General features: G+C 41.0%; 1 protein-coding gene across 6 annotated transcripts in view; it reads right to left on the reverse strand.

Annotated features, from left to right (window-relative positions):
* The window catches only part of LOC121289388 (fizzy-related protein homolog), a 60,598-nt gene that overhangs the window by 7,101 nt on the left and 33,414 nt on the right, over positions 1-20,083 (reverse strand). For all 6 annotated transcript variants that reach the window (XM_041208777.1, XM_041208778.1, XM_041208773.1 and 3 more), the window contains 7 exons: positions 18,630-18,757; positions 16,407-16,489; positions 15,646-15,829; positions 10,410-10,475; positions 6,737-6,839; positions 4,860-5,044; positions 4,244-4,477 (listed from right to left, as the gene is read on the reverse strand). In XM_041208777.1, coding sequence (XP_041064711.1) covers positions 4,244-4,477; positions 4,860-5,044; positions 6,737-6,839; positions 10,410-10,475; positions 15,646-15,829; positions 16,407-16,489; positions 18,630-18,757 — 983 coding nt within the window. The remainder of the gene's footprint in view (positions 1-4,243; positions 4,478-4,859; positions 5,045-6,736; positions 6,840-10,409; positions 10,476-15,645; positions 15,830-16,406; positions 16,490-18,629; positions 18,758-20,083) is intronic.

Below are 20,083 nucleotides of genomic sequence, written 5' to 3' on the forward strand. Positions count from 1 at the left end.
AAATATAAACCTTAATGAAGTTGTATTAGGCTTCATTCAGAATTGAACTTGCTTTGTCACATGAAACTCAACGGGTTCAAGTCCAACAAACTCAGCTGGAACTTGGCTCAATACCTTGAGGTTTTTATTGGTAAATAACACAATGGCTGGGATTTTCTGGGACCTGCCGCAGGGGTTGAGGGGGGGATGCACTAGCCCAGCCAAAAGCCCATTGATTTTCAGCAGGGCTGGGAGACCCTGCCCACAGTATTGTCATTTAACATATTTCAGGCACAGGCTCCCTCAGCAAAGTCATGAACTTCAGTTCTAATATTCTATTCTAGATCAACATAATTTCCCTGCCATGAATATCACCATGAATCATAAACTTCCCTAACCAATTACACTGTTGCAAAGTGGACACTTCAGTTCTAGTATATTTCCTTTAGTGCCACATACACACACACACACACCAGAATTTTTTTCATCAAGCAGAATACAAGTCAGTAATCAGCAAAATGATTTTGCGAGGAATAAAATACTTTGTGACAAACATAACAGTCTTCGCAAGTCCAGCAACAACATTCATTTACAAAATCATTAATCTAGTAAATGTTCCAATGTGCTTGAGAGAGGAAAAATAGACGCTGAGCGGAAGCGGTAGAAATGACCAAAAGAATGGGTGAATATAAAGCTTGGAGGAGGCTTTCAAAAGAAAGAAGAGAAACAAGTTGTAGGAGTCTGGAGAATGAGTTTTATTGAGTACAGTTGAATTTTTTAAGGCTTTGGGACCAACAGTGGAGTGGGAACAAGAGGAGATATACAGAGTAGAGTTGGAAGGCTAAAGGGCATGAACTATGACAAGGGTAGAAGAGTGCAGAGGTAGTGTGGGCTGAAGCCATGGAGGGGATCATAAACAAAGATGGGAATTTTGAATTCAATGAAATCAGGGACTGGGAGACATACAAAATGGAGATGCAGGGGTTTTCATGATGGGCAAGCACGAACATAATAGTACAAGACACAATGCAGGTGGCATAGTTGGAGTTTGGTAGGCTGGCCAGATGTCATTGGAAGAATAAAATACACAAAAAGCTGAAGTTAATGCACATCATTATCTTCATTTTTGGTGTCTAGTCCCTCAGAAAACTTTGCTCATCTGTATATATGCTACATAAATGACCGAAGATGCACCCCATTTCAAGTAGATGGAGAGCTTCTAATGTCAAGCAGAGCAAGTTTGTGTGTGCACCATACCAGTACAGCAGCATCTTAACATTTTTCATTTTGCTGGGTTTAATCCCAAGTTTTGAATTCAGCTGTAGAATTTAATGATCAAGTCTAATCCCAAAAAATCAGACCATATATAAATTGGGCCAGAAAGGATCAGCAGCAAAAAAATGTCCACACTTGCAGCTAGGAAATATAGTAACTCAAGTTGAACTGTGAATGTAACATCAGGCAGCCTGAAAGTGCTTATTCCATAATGTACCTGTCAGAAGGTGTATTGCTCTCCCTGTGTAAACACACACAAATAGATATTTCTGTAAACCTGCTGCTAGGTCAACCATATAAATGTGGGGAGCCAGTCCTATGCATTTCAAACTGCATGGTTCTGCAGTGTTGCTTTTGCCACATAGATTCACTTTGTTTCAAACAGTGGAATCTTAGCCATAGTTCCTTGTTTCGTACTTTTTGTTTAAATAGGGAGGAAGGGAGGGTAAAAGGAGAAAAATAATTTTTTTAAAATCCAATTCTGAGATACTGATAGCATTTCTGGGAAGTTATTTGTGTCTTCCTCCATGAAGACGGAACTAGAGTAGTTATTTAATTGCTCTGCCATTTCCTTGTTCTCTATTATAAATTCTAAATTCCCTATTATAAGTATCAATGATTTGGATGAGGGAACCAAATGTAAAATTTCCAAGATAAAAGCAAAAAACTGCAGATGCTGGAAATCCAAAACAAACATACCTGGAAAAACTCAGCAGGTCTGGCAGCATCTGTGGAGAGGAACATAGTTAACGTTTCGAGTCCGCGTGACTCTTCAGCAGAACTAAGGAAAAATAGAAAAGGGGTGAAATATAAGCTGGTTTAAGGGGTGGGTGGGGGGGGGGGAAGACAAGAACAGCTGGATAGAGGGCCAGTGATAGGTGGAGATAACCAAAAGATTTCACAGACAAAAAGACAAAGAGGTGTTGAAGGTGGTGATATTATCTAAAGGAATGTGCTAATTAAGGGTAGAAAGCAGGACAAACAAGGTACAGATAGCCCTAGTGGGGGTGGGGTGAAGGAATCAACAAAGGCTAAAAGGTAGAGATAAAACAATGGGTGGAAAAACATTTAAAAATAATGGAAATAGGTGGGAAAAGAAAAAGCTATATAAATTATTGGAAAAGACAAAAAGGAGGGGGGAAATCTGAAAGGGGGTAGGGATGGAGGAGAGATTACTCTTTGTTTTTTCCAATAATTTATATAGATTTTTCTTTTCCCACCTATTTCCATTATTTTTAAATATATTTCCACCCATTGTTTTATCTCTACCTTTTAGCCTTTGTCAATTCCTTAACCCCACCCCACCCCCACTAGGGCTATCTGTACCTTGTTTGTCCTGTTTTCTACCCTTAATTAGCACATTCCTTTAGATAATATCACTACCTTCAACACCTCTTTGTCTTTTTGTCTGTGACATCTTTTGGTTATCTCCACCTATCACTGGCCCTCTATCCAGCTCTTCTTGTCTCCCCCCCCTCCCCCCACCTCTTAAACCAGCTTATATTTCACCCCTTTTCTATTTTTCCTTAGTTCTGTTGAAGAGTCATGTGGACTCAAAACATTAACTGTGCTCCTTTGCACAGATGCTGCCAGACCTGCTGAGTTTTTCCAGGTATTTTTGTTTTTGTTTTGTAATATTTCTAAGTTCGCTGATGCCATGAAATTTGGTGGGAATGTGAGTGACGAGGAGGGTGTTAATAGGCTTCAAAGTGATTTAGACAGGTTGAGTGAGTGGGCAAATACATGGCAGATGCAATGTAACATAGATAAGTGTGAAGTTATCCACTTTGGTAGGAAAAACAGAATGGCAGAGTATTATTTAAGTGGTGATAGATTAGGAAATGTTGATGTACAAAGGGACCTGGGTGTCCTTGAACATCAATCACTGAAAGCAAGCATGTAGATGCAGCAAGCAGTTAAGGTGGCAAATGGTATGTTGGCATCCATTGCGAGAGGACTGGAGTATAGGAGCAAGGATGTCTTACTGCATTTGTACAGGGCCTTGGTGAGACCACACCTGGAGTAGTGTGTGCAGTTTTGGTTTCCCTACCTAAGAAAAGATACACTTGCAATAGGACAAAGTATAGCGAAGGTTCACCAGACTGATTCCTGGGATGGCAGGGTTGTCATATGGAGAGAGAGTGGGTCAACTAGGCCTGTATTCACTGGAGTTTAGAAGAATGAGAGGAGATCTAATTGAAACACAAAATTCTGACAGGGATGACAGACTGGATGCAGGGATGATATTTCCTCAGGCTGGGGGCTGTCTAGAACAAGGGGTCATAATCTTAGAATACGGGGTAGGCCATTTAGGGCTAAGATGAGAAGAAACATCTTCACTCAGAGGGTAGTGTACCTATGGAGTTCTCTACCACAGAGGGCTCTGGAGGGCAAGTCAATGAACATATTTAAGGAAGAAAAATATTTCTGGATTCTAAAGGTGTCGAGGGATATGGGGAGAGTGCAAGAGTACGGCATTGAGATGGAGGATCAGCCATGACATTTTGAATGGCAGAGCAGGCTCAAAGGGCCGAATGATCTACTCCTGCTCCTATTTCCTATGTTTCTATGTTTTTATCCAAAGACAAGCTGTTACATGTTCTAAACTCTGCCAATAATAGTTGGGTGCCTGGTTAAAGTTCATAATCATCAGATCTAATCAGATCTTCATTGTGCTGCTACCAGTGTAAATGGCACACAGAAGCTACCCTCATTAGACAAGTATTAAAAATAAGTTAACATAAATGTGCCCCAAAACTCCTAGGTGTGTAACCAAATCTCTATTTAAAACATTCAGAAGTCTTTTCAGATAACAGTTAACCTGTGGTTAGTGAACATTGCAAAAGACAGCTAGTCCTTGGGTAACCATTTTCCTTTATCCAGCCTATTGCGAACTGGGAATGGGCAAATATGTACATTCATTTCTTGATTATTAACATTCAGCAAAAAGAAGATTCCCTTTTCACATGGTGTTATGTTAAAGGCTCACCAGTTCATTTGCATGCTTAGACCAGGCAAGATTGCAGACTTGGGAGCCTGTGTCGACGCACTGCAGGGGCTGGCAGGTCAGTGTGTTCCAGAAACGAATGCAGCGATCGGCAGTGCCTCCTCCGGATGCCAGAAGTCCGTGCTGATGAGGGGACCAGGCAATGGCCTTCACCGCTGCTAAATGTTCTGTGTATTGCTGGACTGGGCTCAAACTGGAATTGTTCCATACAAATAGCTGAAAGAAAAATACAATCCAGCTGTGAAATGAATGGAAAATAAATATTCAGCAATGACTGTGACATCACAAAGGATCCTTTAAATCACCATAAAAATAGTTTGACCTAGTTCCAAAGTGACTTTAAAAACCTGAAAAAATTCCACCTCCCCCAACTTTTACTCGTGTCTAAGCAGCTACATCAAGCGTGATAATGGCAAGAATGTAGGCCTGTATTTCTAGGCTATTTCAGGTTTCCAGTATTTGCAATGCTTTTTTTCTTAAATTCCTGGGAGTATGAGCATGCAAATTCTTGCTGCACTTGTGTCATGGCCAGTAAATAAATGAATGGGCTTGGACTACACAGCACATTTTGGACACCACCGGAACAAATGTAAGGTACCTTGTTATCGTTGCCCCCAGAAGCTAGGTGCTGGTGATCAGGAGACCACTTTAAACCACAGACTTCCTGCCTGTGGCCCTGCAATCTCCGCTCCATCTGAAGTGGGGGTGTTCGCACATCCCTCTGTAGAATGAGACGGTCCCGACTTCCTGACGACAGCTGATCAGCGTTCCAGGCCAAAGCACCTGTACACCAAGCAATAGTCAAACTACATTTTTTTTAGAAAAAGCTTAGTTTTTATATTAGTAACTGCTTTAGTCCCTTCACATTGTTCTTTCATAACAGTTGTGAAATATTTAAGCAACAATGGCCTTATTTACTCAAAGTCACCACCTTGTAATTAATCCACTATCAACTAGTTTAAATAAACTAACATCTGAATGTCTAAAGTTTGTGGCAGGCAGGTTTAATAAAGGTTAAATATGTCAACACAACAGTACACCTGGGTAACACAGCTAACATTTTTTTAAAATTCCTGTTTATATTACATTTACATTAATTGCTGATAACATTATGGAAATACGATTTCTACCTTCATCATTGATATTAACCCTGTGCTGTTGAAAACAGTTTCAGTAGGACACAAAGGGTGCATCAATAATCAAAGTCCATCTGAGCAAACAGTCCTGTTCTACTGGTAGGTCCAAATCTTGCAGGATTCTACTGCAAGATCCTGAATATGTAGGACTGGAAAATATTTTGCTTCATTTGGCTGCCCCACCATTGGCTTTTGTCCTAGGCCAATCACTTATGCCAAAATGAAAGAAATTTGATGCATCCAAAGCTGCAAACAGTTCATTTCAGAGCAGTTTGGTCCTAGACCCTCCATTGTTAGGGTATCCTTGGCACAGGATGTCCCTAGCATGAAGCAAGTCGGGGGTAGGCTGATTTTGCATATTATTTGTGAAATCACTTTTCAGAGCCACCTAAATATTCCTATAATTCTGAGACTGCAAATAAGGAACTCTGCTATAAATTCAATGGAGTCAGTAGGGCCATCCTTTATTAATTCATCATTTAGAAAATGGTACACAAATGTGCTGCTACATTTAAAAAAAAAATTAATTCATGAGGTGTAGGCATCGCTGGCAAGGCCAGCATTTATTGCCCATCCCTAATTGCCCTTGTTCAGAGGGCATTTAAGGGTCAACCACATTGCAGTGGGTCTGGAGTCACATGTAGGCCAGACCAGGTAAGGAGTGAACCAGATGGGTTTTTACAACAATTGACAGTGGTTTCATGGTCATCATTAGAATTTTAATTCCAGATTTTTATTGAATTCAAATTCCTGGGTCTCCGAATTACTAGTTCAGTGACAATACCACTACGCCATTGCCTCCCCACATATTGGCTGTTCATCTTTCTTCCAAGGTTTTATAAGACGCAAGATTCCACTGTGCAGTGTTGCCTACATTGAGTTTTACACCTTTTTAGTTGTTTAGAAACAGTAGTAGCAGAATTAATTCTGTTCTTCAACTAAACCATGGTTGATCTGTATCTTAACACTATCTTACCCACTTAGGTTCTGTAACCCTTAATATTCTTGTCTAACAAAAATTGATCAATTTCAGTTTTGAAATTTTCAATTGGCCCATCCTCAAGAGCTTTTGGAGGAGAGGGCTCCTGATTTCCACTATCCTTCATGAACAGCAGCTTCCCGATATCCCTTCAAATGGCTGAGCTTGAAATTTAACATTTAGTAAATCTGATGAACCAGATTATACACACAAACATCTCAAAATTCAATCGAGATATGTTTACGTCATAAACCTTCAAACCGTTTTTCCCATTGTTCTGGTCTTAAATCTCCTCTGTCAACGCCAACCGAAGTCAGATTCTCAAAATCAATGTTGGATTTTTTTTTAAAAACTACTTACCAACTCTTGCTGAATGTCCATCGAGAGAGATCAGCTTCTTCCCCGCTGCCGCATCCCAGATTTGCACGTATCCCTTGTGGGTACCCACTGCTACAAAATTTCCCTGAGTATATGAAAAGAATGTTTACACTAAGTTATTGAGGCTGTGATCATGGAATCACTTGCAGGTGGAACAACATCATATTTATATATTGTATTTATATCATGCCTTTAACATGATAAAACATCCCAAGGCACTTCACAGAAGCATTAGATTGATGTCCTGCTCCCATGCTTCACCTATAGTGCATTTGCCCACATAAGATGCTCAAAGCAATAAGCTGAGATAAAACCTGCTTCCAAATTTCCCTCTATCCTAGCTTCCAAACAGTGTCTCCCCACAGAAGATCAGGAACTCAGGGAGGGAGAAAACAAGGAAGCATACATCTGGGATATGGGGATAGTGTGGGGAAAAAGGCATTGAGGTGGATGATCAGCCATGGTTGTATTGAATGGCAGAGCAGGCTCGACAGGCTGTATGGCCTACCTCTTACCCTAGGTTCCTATATTGAGTATTCAGTATTCCTTCATTGTGCAGAGCTCTGGCTCATCCATGACCTGTAGATAGCTTATATTACTTGGAAGTCATAGTCATGGTATTCCTCATCACCCTTTTACTTAAGTTATCTAACTGTAGGTAGGCAGGTACTGATAGTGAACTGTTCCATGAAAACATTAACCATCTATTGCTTTCTTATGCTGATGTTGTACTTTTCCATTGGGCTGAATTTTGCCATCGGCGACGTGTAAAATGGCGTCAGGCGGAACTCCCTGACATTATCCCGCCCCATTTAAATTTTCAGGTAGGCGGGGGCACAGCAAAATCAGCTGCGGGCCTGCCAACCTGTCAATGGCCAATTGAGGCCATTGACAGGATCATTGAAACAATTAAAGGACCTGCCTGTCCAACCTTAAGGCTGGCGGGCAGGACAGGAGCCCCAGCGGGGAATAGCAAAAACATGAAACCTCATCCACCAGCGGGATGAGGTTTCATGTAGGGATTTAAAAAGTTTAATAAAGTTTTAGTGTAATTAATGAACATGTGCCATCTCATTGTCACATGAGGGGACATGTTAAGGATTTTTTTTCTATTTTTAACGTTTTTGAAACTGGTCAGCAATCTCCCTGAGGCAGCACTTAGCCTCAGGGAGATGTGCGCTCTTTCGTGCACATGCGTGAAAGAGCGCACTCTCGTGCACATGCGTGAAAGAGCGCACTCTCGTGCACATGCGTGAAAGAGCGCACTCTCGTGCACATGCGTGAAAGAGCGCACTCTCGTGCACATGCGTGAAAGAGCGCACTCTCGTGCACATGCGTGAAAGAGCGCACTCTCGTGCACATGCGTGAAAGAGCGCACTCTCGTGCACATGCGTGAAAGAGCGCACTCTCGTGCACATGCGTGAAAGAGCGCACTCTCGTGCACATGCGTGAAAGAGCGCACTCTCGTGCACATGCGTGAAAGAGCGCACTCTCGTGCACATGCGTGAAAGAGCGCACTCTCGTGCACATGCGTGAAAGAGCGCACTCTCGTGCACATGCGTGAAAGAGCGCACTCTCGTGCACATGCGTGAAAGAGCGCACTCTCGTGCACATGCGTGAAAGAGCGCACTCTCGTGCACATGCGTGAAAGAGCGCACTCTCGTGCACATGCGTGAAAGAGCGCACTCTCGTGCACATGCGTGAAAGAGCGCACTCTCGTGCACATGCGTGAAAGAGCGCACTCTCGTGCACATGCGTGAAAGAGCGCACTCTCGCTTTTGGGGAATCTCACCCCTGCCTGCACAGGAAACACATAGCGCTTCCCAGCAGATGTCACGCTGGGTGGGCCTTAATTGGCCCGCCCATGTAAAATGGCAGTGGGGCCGCTTCTCTGGTGGGGATCGGCTCCCTGCCTGCTGGAGATTGGGTCAGGCCCGTCCACCTGGCAGGCAGAAAATTGTGCCCATTACTTTCTCTTTAAGATTTCAAGTTACTAGAATTTGTGAAGGGTTTTTTTAAACTCAATTACTGTACAGTAGGCTTCATGCAAATGAATGTCAGACCATTTAAACTGAAAATCTCAAACCATTTTCTATCTATTCATCTAATCAGTTTACCCAGAGTCAGCAGTTAAAATGATTCAGTTAATAATTAGCACTTTGCACAGACTGTAGATTCCCCATGTTACAGTCCATTCATTCAAGCTAATGTGCAAAATACTGAATTTAACAATATTCAAAAGGAAATAAATAACATTAGTAACAGCCTTTGAGAAAAAAGTGATTAATAAATATGAGAGTAATATTTGAATGAATTTGACATAACTCTAATTAAGTATTGGGAGGACTAAAATCATTATTTTCAGTCCTTCGTTCCAAACTCAGTTCCTGAGCTATTGACTCTATCCCTCTCACTGGCAACAGTCTGAGTGAGATTAAACCAGTCTGACCGCAACCTAGTGTCAACTTTGACCCAGAGATGAGTTTCTGACCTCATACCTGCATCATCACTAAGATCACCTCTGTAACCAGCTTTGTAACATTGCCTAGCTTTGGCCCTGTCTCAGCTCATCTGCTGCTGAAACTCTCATTCATGCCTTTGTTACCTCTAGACATGACTACTCCAACACACTCCTAGCTGGTCACCCAAATTCTACTCCACCCCACCGCCCCTGCAAACGTCGGGGCATCCAAAACTCTAGCACCTCTGTCTTAACTCGCACTAATTCCCATTCACCTATCACCTCCTGTGCTCGCTGACCTACATCGACTCCCAGTCAAGGAACATCTTGATTTTTAAATTTTCCATCCTTGGTTTCAAATCCCCCCCATGGCCTCACCCCTCCCTATCTCTGTAATCTCCTGCAGCCTCACAAACCTCCGGGATATCTTCGCTCCTTTAATTCTGGCCTCTTGTACATCCTTGACTTTCACCACTCCAGCACTGGTGGCCGCGTCTTCAGTTGCCTAGGCCCCAAGCTCTGGGATTCCCTCCCTAAACCTCTCCACTTCACTACCTCGCATTTCTCCTTTAACACAGTCCTTAAAATCTACTTCTTTGACCTAGCTTTTCGTCACCTGATCTAATATCTTATGTGTCTTGGTGTCATATATTTTATAATGCGAAGCGCCTTGGGATATTTTATTAATTTAAAGGAGTCTTTATGGGGAGATAGTGGCATAGTGGCAATGTCACTAGAGTAATCCTGAGGTCCAGGCTAATGGGGACATGGGTTCAAATCCCATCAGGACAGCTGGTGGAGTTTAAACTCAATTAATAAAAAATCTGGAATTGCAAGCGTCTCAGTAATGGTGACCACAAAACCATCAACTAATGCTCTTCAGGGAAGGAAATCTGCCATCCTTACCCGATCTGGCCTACGTGCAATCCCAGAACCACAGCAATGTGGTTGACTTTTAACGGCCCTCTGAAATGGCCCAGCAAGACACTCAAGTTCAACGGCAGTTAGGGATGGGCAACAAGTGCCTCGCCAGCAATGCCCACATCCCAAGAAAGAATAAATAAAATAAACGTTGATGTTGTCTGTGTTGTTGTTGCACAATAAAATCTCACCAGTTTCACTGAATTTTTGATTAGTGAGAGAAGTAGGAATTAAAGTCATCAGAAAATGACCATGGTAACAGTGTACACTCACCCTTTCATTCCAACAAACAGACGTAACAGAGTCACCATCTATGGAGAGGTCACACAGCCTCGTTACCTAGGAAACAAAATCACAAAACACTGCAAAATTTGCTTCCATTTTATGAAAAGAACAGGCCCAGTCTATGAACAAATCCACATTCTCCCTCCCCCAATTTCAATGCACATGGTATAAAACAACACATATCAAGATACAGCGGCAAATGAAGGGACACTAGCTTCTCAGGTATGTGGAATATTTGGGATCCCCCTTGTTCAAATGTCTTTGTATTGTATTTGTATTTGTCCCCAATGACCAGGCTCCTTGGTCAGATGGGAGCCCACCTAATCCGCTGGAAGGATGTATTCAGACCGAATGCAAGGTTCGTTCACAAGGCTGCTATCAGGTCACTATCATAACTGCAATTCATTGTTTTACTAGCAACATGGTATTTTATTATTCAGAAATAATCAAAAAAGATTGATAATGAAATAGAACAACTCTAGGGTCTAGTCCCATTGTTCAAACATTGGAAATGGTTTCAGAGATTGAAGCAGCAGTTGCCCGGAAAATTAAATCATGGAACACAGACATCAGTTCAAAGAAAGGCATTAAAAATAAATCTAGATAAAAAAAAAACATAAGCAATGCTAAATTTGTGTTGCTTCTGGACTTATGAAGTTGGATCATTTCTGAGCAAAAGACTAGACTGTTGAATGCCTTATACTCATTCCAACTTTCCCGTGCTCTTGTTGTAACATCACAGTATCGTTACAGTGAAGAAGGAGGCCATTCGGCCCATCGAATCTGCACTGGCTCCCTGAAAGAGCATTCCGCCTAGTTCCACTCCCCTGCCTTATCACCGTAAGCTTGCACATTCGCTCTTTTCAAGTAACAATCCAATTCCCTTTTGAATACCTCGAGCGAACCTGCCTCCACCGCCCTTCAGGAAGTTTGACTCCAACCACTCTCTGGGTGAAAAACTTTTTCCTCATGATATTTACTCCTTTTGCCAATTTTGAATCTATGCCCTCTAGTTCTCAATGTTCTCTTGAGTGGGAACAGTTTCTCACTCTTTACCCTATCCATACGCCTCAGGATCTTGCATACCTCTATCAACATAGAAACTAGGAGCAGGAGTAGACCATACGGCCCTTCGAGCTTGCTCCGCCATTCAATTTGATCATGGCTGATCCTCCATCTCAAGAAGATTCCTGCTTTCTCTCCATACCCTTTGATGCCCCTAATATCCAAAAATTGATCAATTTCTTTCTTGAATATACTCAGTGACCCAGCCTCCACAGCCTTCTGTGGTAGAGAATTCCACTGATTGACCACCCTCTTGAGTGAAGAATTTTTTCCTCATCTCAGTCCTAAATGGCCTGCCCCGTATCCTAAGACCATGGCCCCTGGTTCTAGACTCCTCAACCAGGGGAAGCAACCGCCCTGCATCTAGTCTGTCTAGCCCTGTTAGAGTTTTATATGTTTCAATCAGATCCCCTCTCATTCTTCTAAACTCTAGTGAATACAGACCCAGTCAAACAAATCTCTCCTCATATGACAGTCCTGCCATCCCTGGTATCAGCCTAGTGAACCTTTGCTGCACTCCCTTTATGGCAAGGATATCCTTTCTTAGGTAGAGAGACCAAAGCTACATGCAACACTCCAGGTGTGGTCTCACCAAGGCCCTGTATAACTACAGTAAGACATCCTTACTTCTGAACTCAAATCCTCTTACAATGAAGGCCAACATATCATTTGCCTTCCTAATTACTTACTGCACCTGCTTATTTACTTTCATTGACTGGTATACAAGGACACCCAGATCCCTTTGTACGTCTGCATTTCCCAATATATCGCTACTTAAATAATAACCTGCCTTTCTATTTTTCACACTGAAGTGTAGAACTTCACATTTATCCATGTTATACTGCATCTGCCATGTGTTTGGCCACACACACACACAACTTGTCTAAATCGCGCTGAAGCCTCCTTGCATCCTCCACACAACTCACAAACCCACCCAGTTTTGTGTCGTCGGCAAACTTGGAAATATTGCATTTGGTTTCCTCATCCAAGTCATTTATATATATATCGTGAATAGCTGGGGCCCAAGCCCTGATCCCTGCGGTACATCACTATTCATCGCCTTCCACCTGGAAAAAGACCCTTTTATTTCCACTCTCTGTTTCCAGTCTGTCAAACAATTCTCAATCCATGCCAGCATATTACCCCCAATCCCATGTGCTTTAATTTTGCGCACTAACCTCTTATATGGGACCTTATCAAAAGCCTTCTTGAAATCCAAATACAGCATATCCACTGGTTCTCCCTTATCTATTCTACTTGTTACATCCTCAAAAAATCCAGCAGATTAGTTGAGCATGATTTCCCTTTCATAAACCCATGCTGACTTTGTCTAATTTCATTAATGCTTTTCAAGTGTTCTATTACCACGCCTTTTATAACAGACTCTAGCATTTTCCTCATTACTGATGCTAACTGGTCTGTAATTCTGTTTTTTCTCTCCCTCCTTTTTTAAATAGTGGGGATACATTTGCCACTCTCCAATCTGTAGGAACTGCTCCAGAGTCTATAGAATTTTGGAAGATGACCATCAATGCACTCAATATTTCCAGGGCCACTTCTGTTAGTACTCTGGGATGTAGATTATCAGGCCCTGGGGATTTTTTAGTCTTTAACCCCATTAATTTCTCTAGCATCATTTTTTTTTACTAATACTGATTTTCTTCAATTCCTCCCTCTCACTAGACCCTTGGTTTCCTAACATTTCTGAGAAATTGTGTGTGTCCTCTTTTGTGAAGGCAGAACCAAAATGTGTGTTCCCCATTATAATTTTCCCCATTTCTGACTGTAAAGGACCTACATTTGTCTTCGCTAATCTTTTTCTCTTCTCCTCTCAGCCTTCTTTTCTCCAAAGAAAACAGTCCCAACCTCTCCAATCCATCCTTATCCCAGGAATCATTCTTGTGAATCTCCTCTGTACTCTCCCCAATGCCTTCACATCCTTCCTCAAGTATGGCACTCAGAACTGGACATAGTACTCCAGATGAGGCCTAACTGGTGTCTTATACAAGTTCAACATGACCTCCTTACTCTTGTAGTCAATGCCCCCTATTAATAAAACCTAAGAAACTATATGCTTTGTTAACTGCTCTCTCAGCATGCCCTGCCATCTTCAATGACCTATTTAGACATACACAGAGGTCCCTCTGTTCCTGCAATTCCTTTAGAGGCTCTCCCTTTATTTTATACTGTCTCATCATATCCTTCCTGCCAAAACAAATCACCTCACACTTCTCTGCATTGAACTCCACCTGCCAATTGTCTGCCCAATCCACCAACATGTCTATGACCTTTTGAAGTTCAAGTCTATCCCCATCACAGTTGACAACATTTCCAATCTTCATATCATATGCAAATTTTGAAATCATGCCCTGCACACCACAGTCTAGGTCATTAATATATATCAGGAACAGCAAGACTCCCAACACTGACCCCTGAGGAACTCCACTACAAACCTTCCTCCAACCTGAAAAACAGCCATTTATCACTACTCTGTTTCCTGTCACTCAGCCAAGCCCTTAGCCAAGTGCCTACTTACCTTTTTGTTCCATGAGCTAGAATTTTACTCAAGTCTGTTGTGTGGCACTGTATCAAATGACTTTTGAAAATCCATTCACACCACATCAACAGCGTTTCCTTATCAACCTTTTCTGTTACCTCCTCAAAAAACTCCAGCAAGTTAGTTAAATATGATGAACCCCTGATTAACCCATGCTGGCTTTCCTTAATTATCCTGCACTTGTCTAAGTGATTATTGATTTTATCCTGTACTGTAGTCTCCAGAAGTTTCCCTACCACTGAAGTCAGATTGACTGGTCTGTAGTTGCCAGTTTTATCCTTACGTGCCTTTTTGAACAACGGTACAACATTTGCAATTCTCCAGTCCTCTGGCACTTCCTGTGTCTAAGGAAGACTGGAAGATTATCACTAGTGCCTCTGCAATTTCCACTTCCACTTGCCCCACTACCCTTGGATGTATCTTATCCAGTCCTGGTTCTGGAACATGTGCTAATAATCCCAAATACGAAACTCCAAAAATAGAGACAGCTTCATTTTCTGTATTGCTTCTCTCAAACTGCCCAGTTAAGTTTGGAACTTCAATACATGGTGAAACCAAGCAGAAACTGGAACATTCCTACTGCTTGGTATAATGCTGACATTCGAACAACACAGGCCCATCAAAAGACTGGGACATTTTTTTTTCCTGAAGGAGGCAAAATTCGCTTCAAACTTATAAAACACAAGTACAGGTTTTGACTATTCCTGTATATCTCCCAATACCTGCCATTCCTTACATGTGAATTTAACCCATGAGAGCTGGCAAGTACATAATGGCTAGGCCAAATCCTGTCCTCATCCAATGTTGACAAATACCCTTAATCCCTGCTATATCAGTGAGAGAGCTCTGGCTAGCTTTCCCCGACTCATGCCCATCCCACCTCTGTCCCAACTGAGAATCATGAATGCAGCAGAGACAGGAGACTGAACTTTGGAACTTCTTCATCTACATAGCTCAGTATTGCATCAGTTATTCACTTAGCAATGAAGGGGAGGTTAACAGATTTTAAAATAGATATTGCATCCCTTTACCCTTGTAAAATAAAATCAAAGCCGTCTGTACTTGGCTGAACAGCCAAGGCAATTCTACATCTTCTGGCAACTGAATCAATGAAACTTCCGCAGCAAGTGTGGGAGTGAGTCCAGCTGAAATTCTCAGCCAGAGCACAATATATACATGGTGGAAAGTTAAAGAAATAAAAATTCATGTTGATTTATATTATGAAGTCGTAGTTGGGGTTCTGACAAACAACAAGTAGTAGATTCCCTAGTTATATAAACCAAACGCATTGGAGCTGATGCCTAACATCCTGTCTCACCACAAAATCTTAAGTCCAAACCTAACACTCATACTGCAGCATAGAAAAGCATCAAATTTGTAACAACTACAGCAAATTAAAAAAAAAGACAATCTTCCACCCTCAAGTAAATAAAAACTTTGCTAACACCCTGTGTGACAGGTCTAGCTTTACTCAGTGATTAGATTCTAAATACATTGAATAGCATAACAAAATGAAGAAGAAAATAAGTTAATATGTTAAATGCGTGACAGAAACTGTAGTGGTTTTTGTTGTGGTTATCCTGCTAATCGGCAGTACCTTACCTGACTGGTACATGCACTCCACAAGTAAACACAAGCACCGAGACCAACGCTTAGAACATTTGCTGCTGACCAATCCACTAGATTGAGGTAAAAATCATCCTGCAATTCCGGAGCATCCAGAACTTTAAACGGAATCTTTGAAATCTTTCTTGTTGGTTTCCGTGGCGACCGTAACAACTTCTGACTGTTCAAATGGGAAGAAAGTTGGATCAATAGTTAGTTGAAGAGGTTACAGTGTTAATTTCACACAATCTGGGTGTGACAAATAAGGAAGTTCTGCCTTAGTTAATTTAGATCCGTCCATTAATTCAGAAATGTAACATGCAATTTTAAATAGGCACCTCAGCCTCAACACATTTTGTAACGTGTTGGAAAGTTTGTTGCCTTAGTAGCAAACCCAAGGAGAAGTCTAACTTATTATTTTCAAATGGTTCCTCAAAACCTGGCTCTTTGATCCTGCTTCTGGTCAGCAACCCCAGTCCTTTTCCTTCCACTTCTGGGCTCCAGCCACTCGTATCTGCTTGAATTTCTTAGAAACATTGTAGAATTATGGACATTAATAGCCCAGAAGACTAATGCTGCATCATTGTTTGAGCTTTCTAAAATTTATAGCCCTATATCTTATTCTACCTTTAATAAATATTTTAAAAGGAAAATTTGGTGTTAAAGGAGTGCAAGTGCAAATTCCATTTGAGCACCAAAATTATGCATAATAGTAATACATCATCAATAATGGCATTTAACCTAGCGAGACTAATTACCTTTTATTGCTGACGGGGGACAATGAATATGGAGAAATCTCATTCCCACTTTCAGTAGTTGACCTCTTTGTGCTCAAGGCATACTGTAAACAAGACAGCACACAAGCTAAAAAAATGTGTTAAAGCTGCATTCTGCCATAATCAACAGGACTCAATGAAGAGAAATAAAGTGCTGACAAATGAAAAAGCTTACAAGATAGGTTTATTGTAGTAGTGTTTAAAAATTTATTCACTCACTGGATGGGTGTCGTTAGCTTGGCCAGCATTTACTGCCCATCCCTAATACCCTTCCTTATAGCACAATGGGTGTACATTACAACACATGTAGTGATTCAAGAGGGCAGCTCACCACCACTTTGTGAAGGGCAATTGGGGATGAGGAATAAATGCTACCCTAGCCAGCGACACCCACATCCTATGAATGAATACATTTTTAAAAATGCAATTTTTTGCTGAATTTAATCCAGTTGTTTTTAGTTGTGTACCATGTTAATGAGGCACCTTGTTAATCGGCTATCAATACAAAATTAAAAATACCTGACCACTGTCTTTGATCATACTAATCTTTGGCAGCCTGATGCAAATCAACAGTTTATTTAAAAAAAGTGATTAAATTGTGTACACCCAGTAACCAAACAGCAACCTCAAAAAAGCTTTTCAAATCCAAAACACAAATACAAGAACTCAAGAATGTACAATACAGTCCACCAGGCTCAGTACTCTCAATGGTCCATATACAATTTTTACTATGATGAAATCTCAATTTATTTTCCTCCCTTTTGAGATTAAATAACCGTAGAGAAAAAAAAATCAAAGGACGAAAGAACTGACATTTGTGTGGTCACAGAAACATTCCATGGTAGCCGACACGCAATAAATTACTATCAAGTACAGTTTTACGTAACAAATGATGCTGCCATTTTGTGTTAGGCAATGAGGTGTATGACCAATTAGTCGAGTATTGATGTCCATGATTGAGGGACATTGAAGAAGCAGGAATTTTCCCCAAAGAGTGCAATGGATTCTTAACATCTACCTGAACTTCTAGAACATCTTATCTGAAGGACAACACCTTCAGCAATGGGGAACTCCCTGGATACTGCACCAACACACTGGCCTGGATTGTGTTCAAGTCCTGGAATGAGGCTTGAATTGTCAATCTTATGTCTCAGGAGCAAAGAAAGGAGAAACATGCAGCAGAATATATTTATTTGCAGTGGTTGCAACTAAATGTTTTTGTAACTGAAGGGCTATCAGATAGAACAAAGTTTTAGAATAAAAAGCAAGCAAAAAAACTCATCACTTTCTTCAATTCAATTTCCCTTTATTATCCATACAGAAATTCACTTTGGGTACATTGCTTTTTTGTTAAAACATTACAGATAAATGAAAAATAACAATAGGAAAGAAAATGACCCTATCACAGAGATTTAACTTCAATCAAAATATGCACTAAAAACAATTCCAATGCATTAAATAATCAGTTAGCAAGTCCCACCCCTAGATCATATCTTCAACCATACATCAAATTTCTGGTAATGTATATTGTTGAGAAGGGCACAAATGAGTTCAGGTACTGATTTGTCCTGCATCTGAGAGATTGGTGCCTTTTCCCTGAATGCAACCAGAAGGAATACTGAAACAGGGGGTGATTCTCATTGTTCATGACACTCTTTACTTTTGTCAAAATTCTTCAAGAGCAGATTTTTGTCAAGAAAGATCTGCCCATCAAATACCCGTCCTGCCTGGTTCAAAAATTTCTGCAGCCTAAAGAGTCTACTTTCCTAAGTCAATAGTGTTAGACAAGGCATTAAAAATGGATAGCACTCAACTACAGTCATGTAGAAGAGCTTCATGATTGTGTGATCTGCTCGAAAAGGATTTTAATTTCTTGAGGTAGTATAATTGTGTATGCCTCTTGGCCACCACATCTGTACTCTGGGAAATATTCCCAAAATATTTCCTGTATGTAACAGAATGGATGGAGGAGGGGGCAAAGAACTGAACTGCATGTTGACTCCCAAGGAAACAGTGGCAGTCCTCCCAATTCTACTCTTGTTTTACCACCGTTAAGTTAGTGACAGAACTCAAAAACATTTTGCATCATGCACATAAGATGAGAACAGCTGGGGACAGGAGTGTTTGATTGCAGACAAAGGAATCAATCCAGCCAGTCCATAAATAACTACATTATTGAACAGTTTGTATATAGTGGGTACTTACTCTGAATAGATTCCGTCGCTCCTGCATTGGCATCTGGAATCTCCGATCTTCAGTCTGAGGATCACTCACTTTTTCAATGCCTGCTCCCAGTAGCTCATTTTTCAGCAAGGCAGCATATGCTACACCATCTGTCATTGGACAGGACAAGCTCCATTATTATAACACACTATCACATTCCTACCATGACAATTAGCAACACATTCATTCCAGATTATTTTAACTTATTCACCATTTGAAATCTATTTCTGAATGTAATGGGGAATCTCTCGCCCAATAGCCAAATACTACAACTGAAAGAAGCTCTGTACTTCACATTTTGCTTGGCACAGGCTCACAATACAGCTTGAAGTCAAAAATCTTTCTTCCTGGTAACAAGAATAAAACAAACTCTCCAGCCTGGAGTAGAAATCTTTATTAAATAGAGATTCCAGGAATGTTGGCAAATCTGGTAAACTCCCTCAATGATTTGTGGATAGTAAGCAGTCACTGAAAAGCATTGCTTCCAAAGTCATCTTGCTCTTTGAATCATTGTCAGGTCATTCAGTCCTTTAAACAGGTGAATAACCAGTAAGAGGGGGAGATACTGTAAGGGTTAGCATATCTACTATAATCACAGTACTTTTGAGGGAGATTTCAGGAATGCCATTGTACAGGGAGCAATACAGTTGCACAGATGTTTCCACTAACTATAACAGCCTGCCTAATAAATCACAAAGTGATTTATATTTTGTTGGCTCAGCAATCTCAGAGAAACAGAAAAATAAATGAGGTTTTAGCATCAATTTAGAAAGCCTCAATCTAGCACTCTGCTGTTCCGGATTCTAGCCATAACACTTTCTGTACACTCACTGCTTCTTAATGAAAGCTCCTTAAATAGCACCTTCCAAACCCAACCACAACCATCTAGAAGGACTAGGGCAGCAGATATATGGGAACACTACCACCTGGAAGTTCCCCTCCAAGTCACTCATCATCCTGACTTGAAAATATATTGCCGTTCCTTCCCTGTTGCTGGGTCAAAATCCTGGAACTCCTTTACTAACAGCACAATGGGTGTACTTACACCACATAGACTGCAGCGGTTCAAGAAGGCAGCTCACCACCGCTTTCTCATGGCCAACTAGGAATGGGCAATGAATGCAGCAAAGCTCACATCCCATGAACGAATTAAAAAAATGTTAGGCAAACCCACTGTTACAAATTCTCAATCTGTCTTAGATACCTTTTAAGTTCAGTGATTCTACTCATTCCAAGTGTCTTACATTTAAAGTGAACCCGTGCTACCCAATATTCAAACCATATAATAGCATAACTCAGGGTGCAATCATACTGACAAGGTCAGATAAGATCAGTTAATTTATCTTACAGACAGCAAGTGAACACACAGAGCAACAGTTATACAGGACAATAGTTATAATCCAAAACACTCCTAGTCAAAGCTCATCTTAAGACAA

Source organism: Carcharodon carcharias, chromosome 16 (genome assembly GCF_017639515.1).
Source record: "Carcharodon carcharias isolate sCarCar2 chromosome 16, sCarCar2.pri, whole genome shotgun sequence".
In the NCBI taxonomy this organism is placed as follows: Eukaryota; Metazoa; Chordata; class Chondrichthyes; order Lamniformes; family Lamnidae; genus Carcharodon; species Carcharodon carcharias.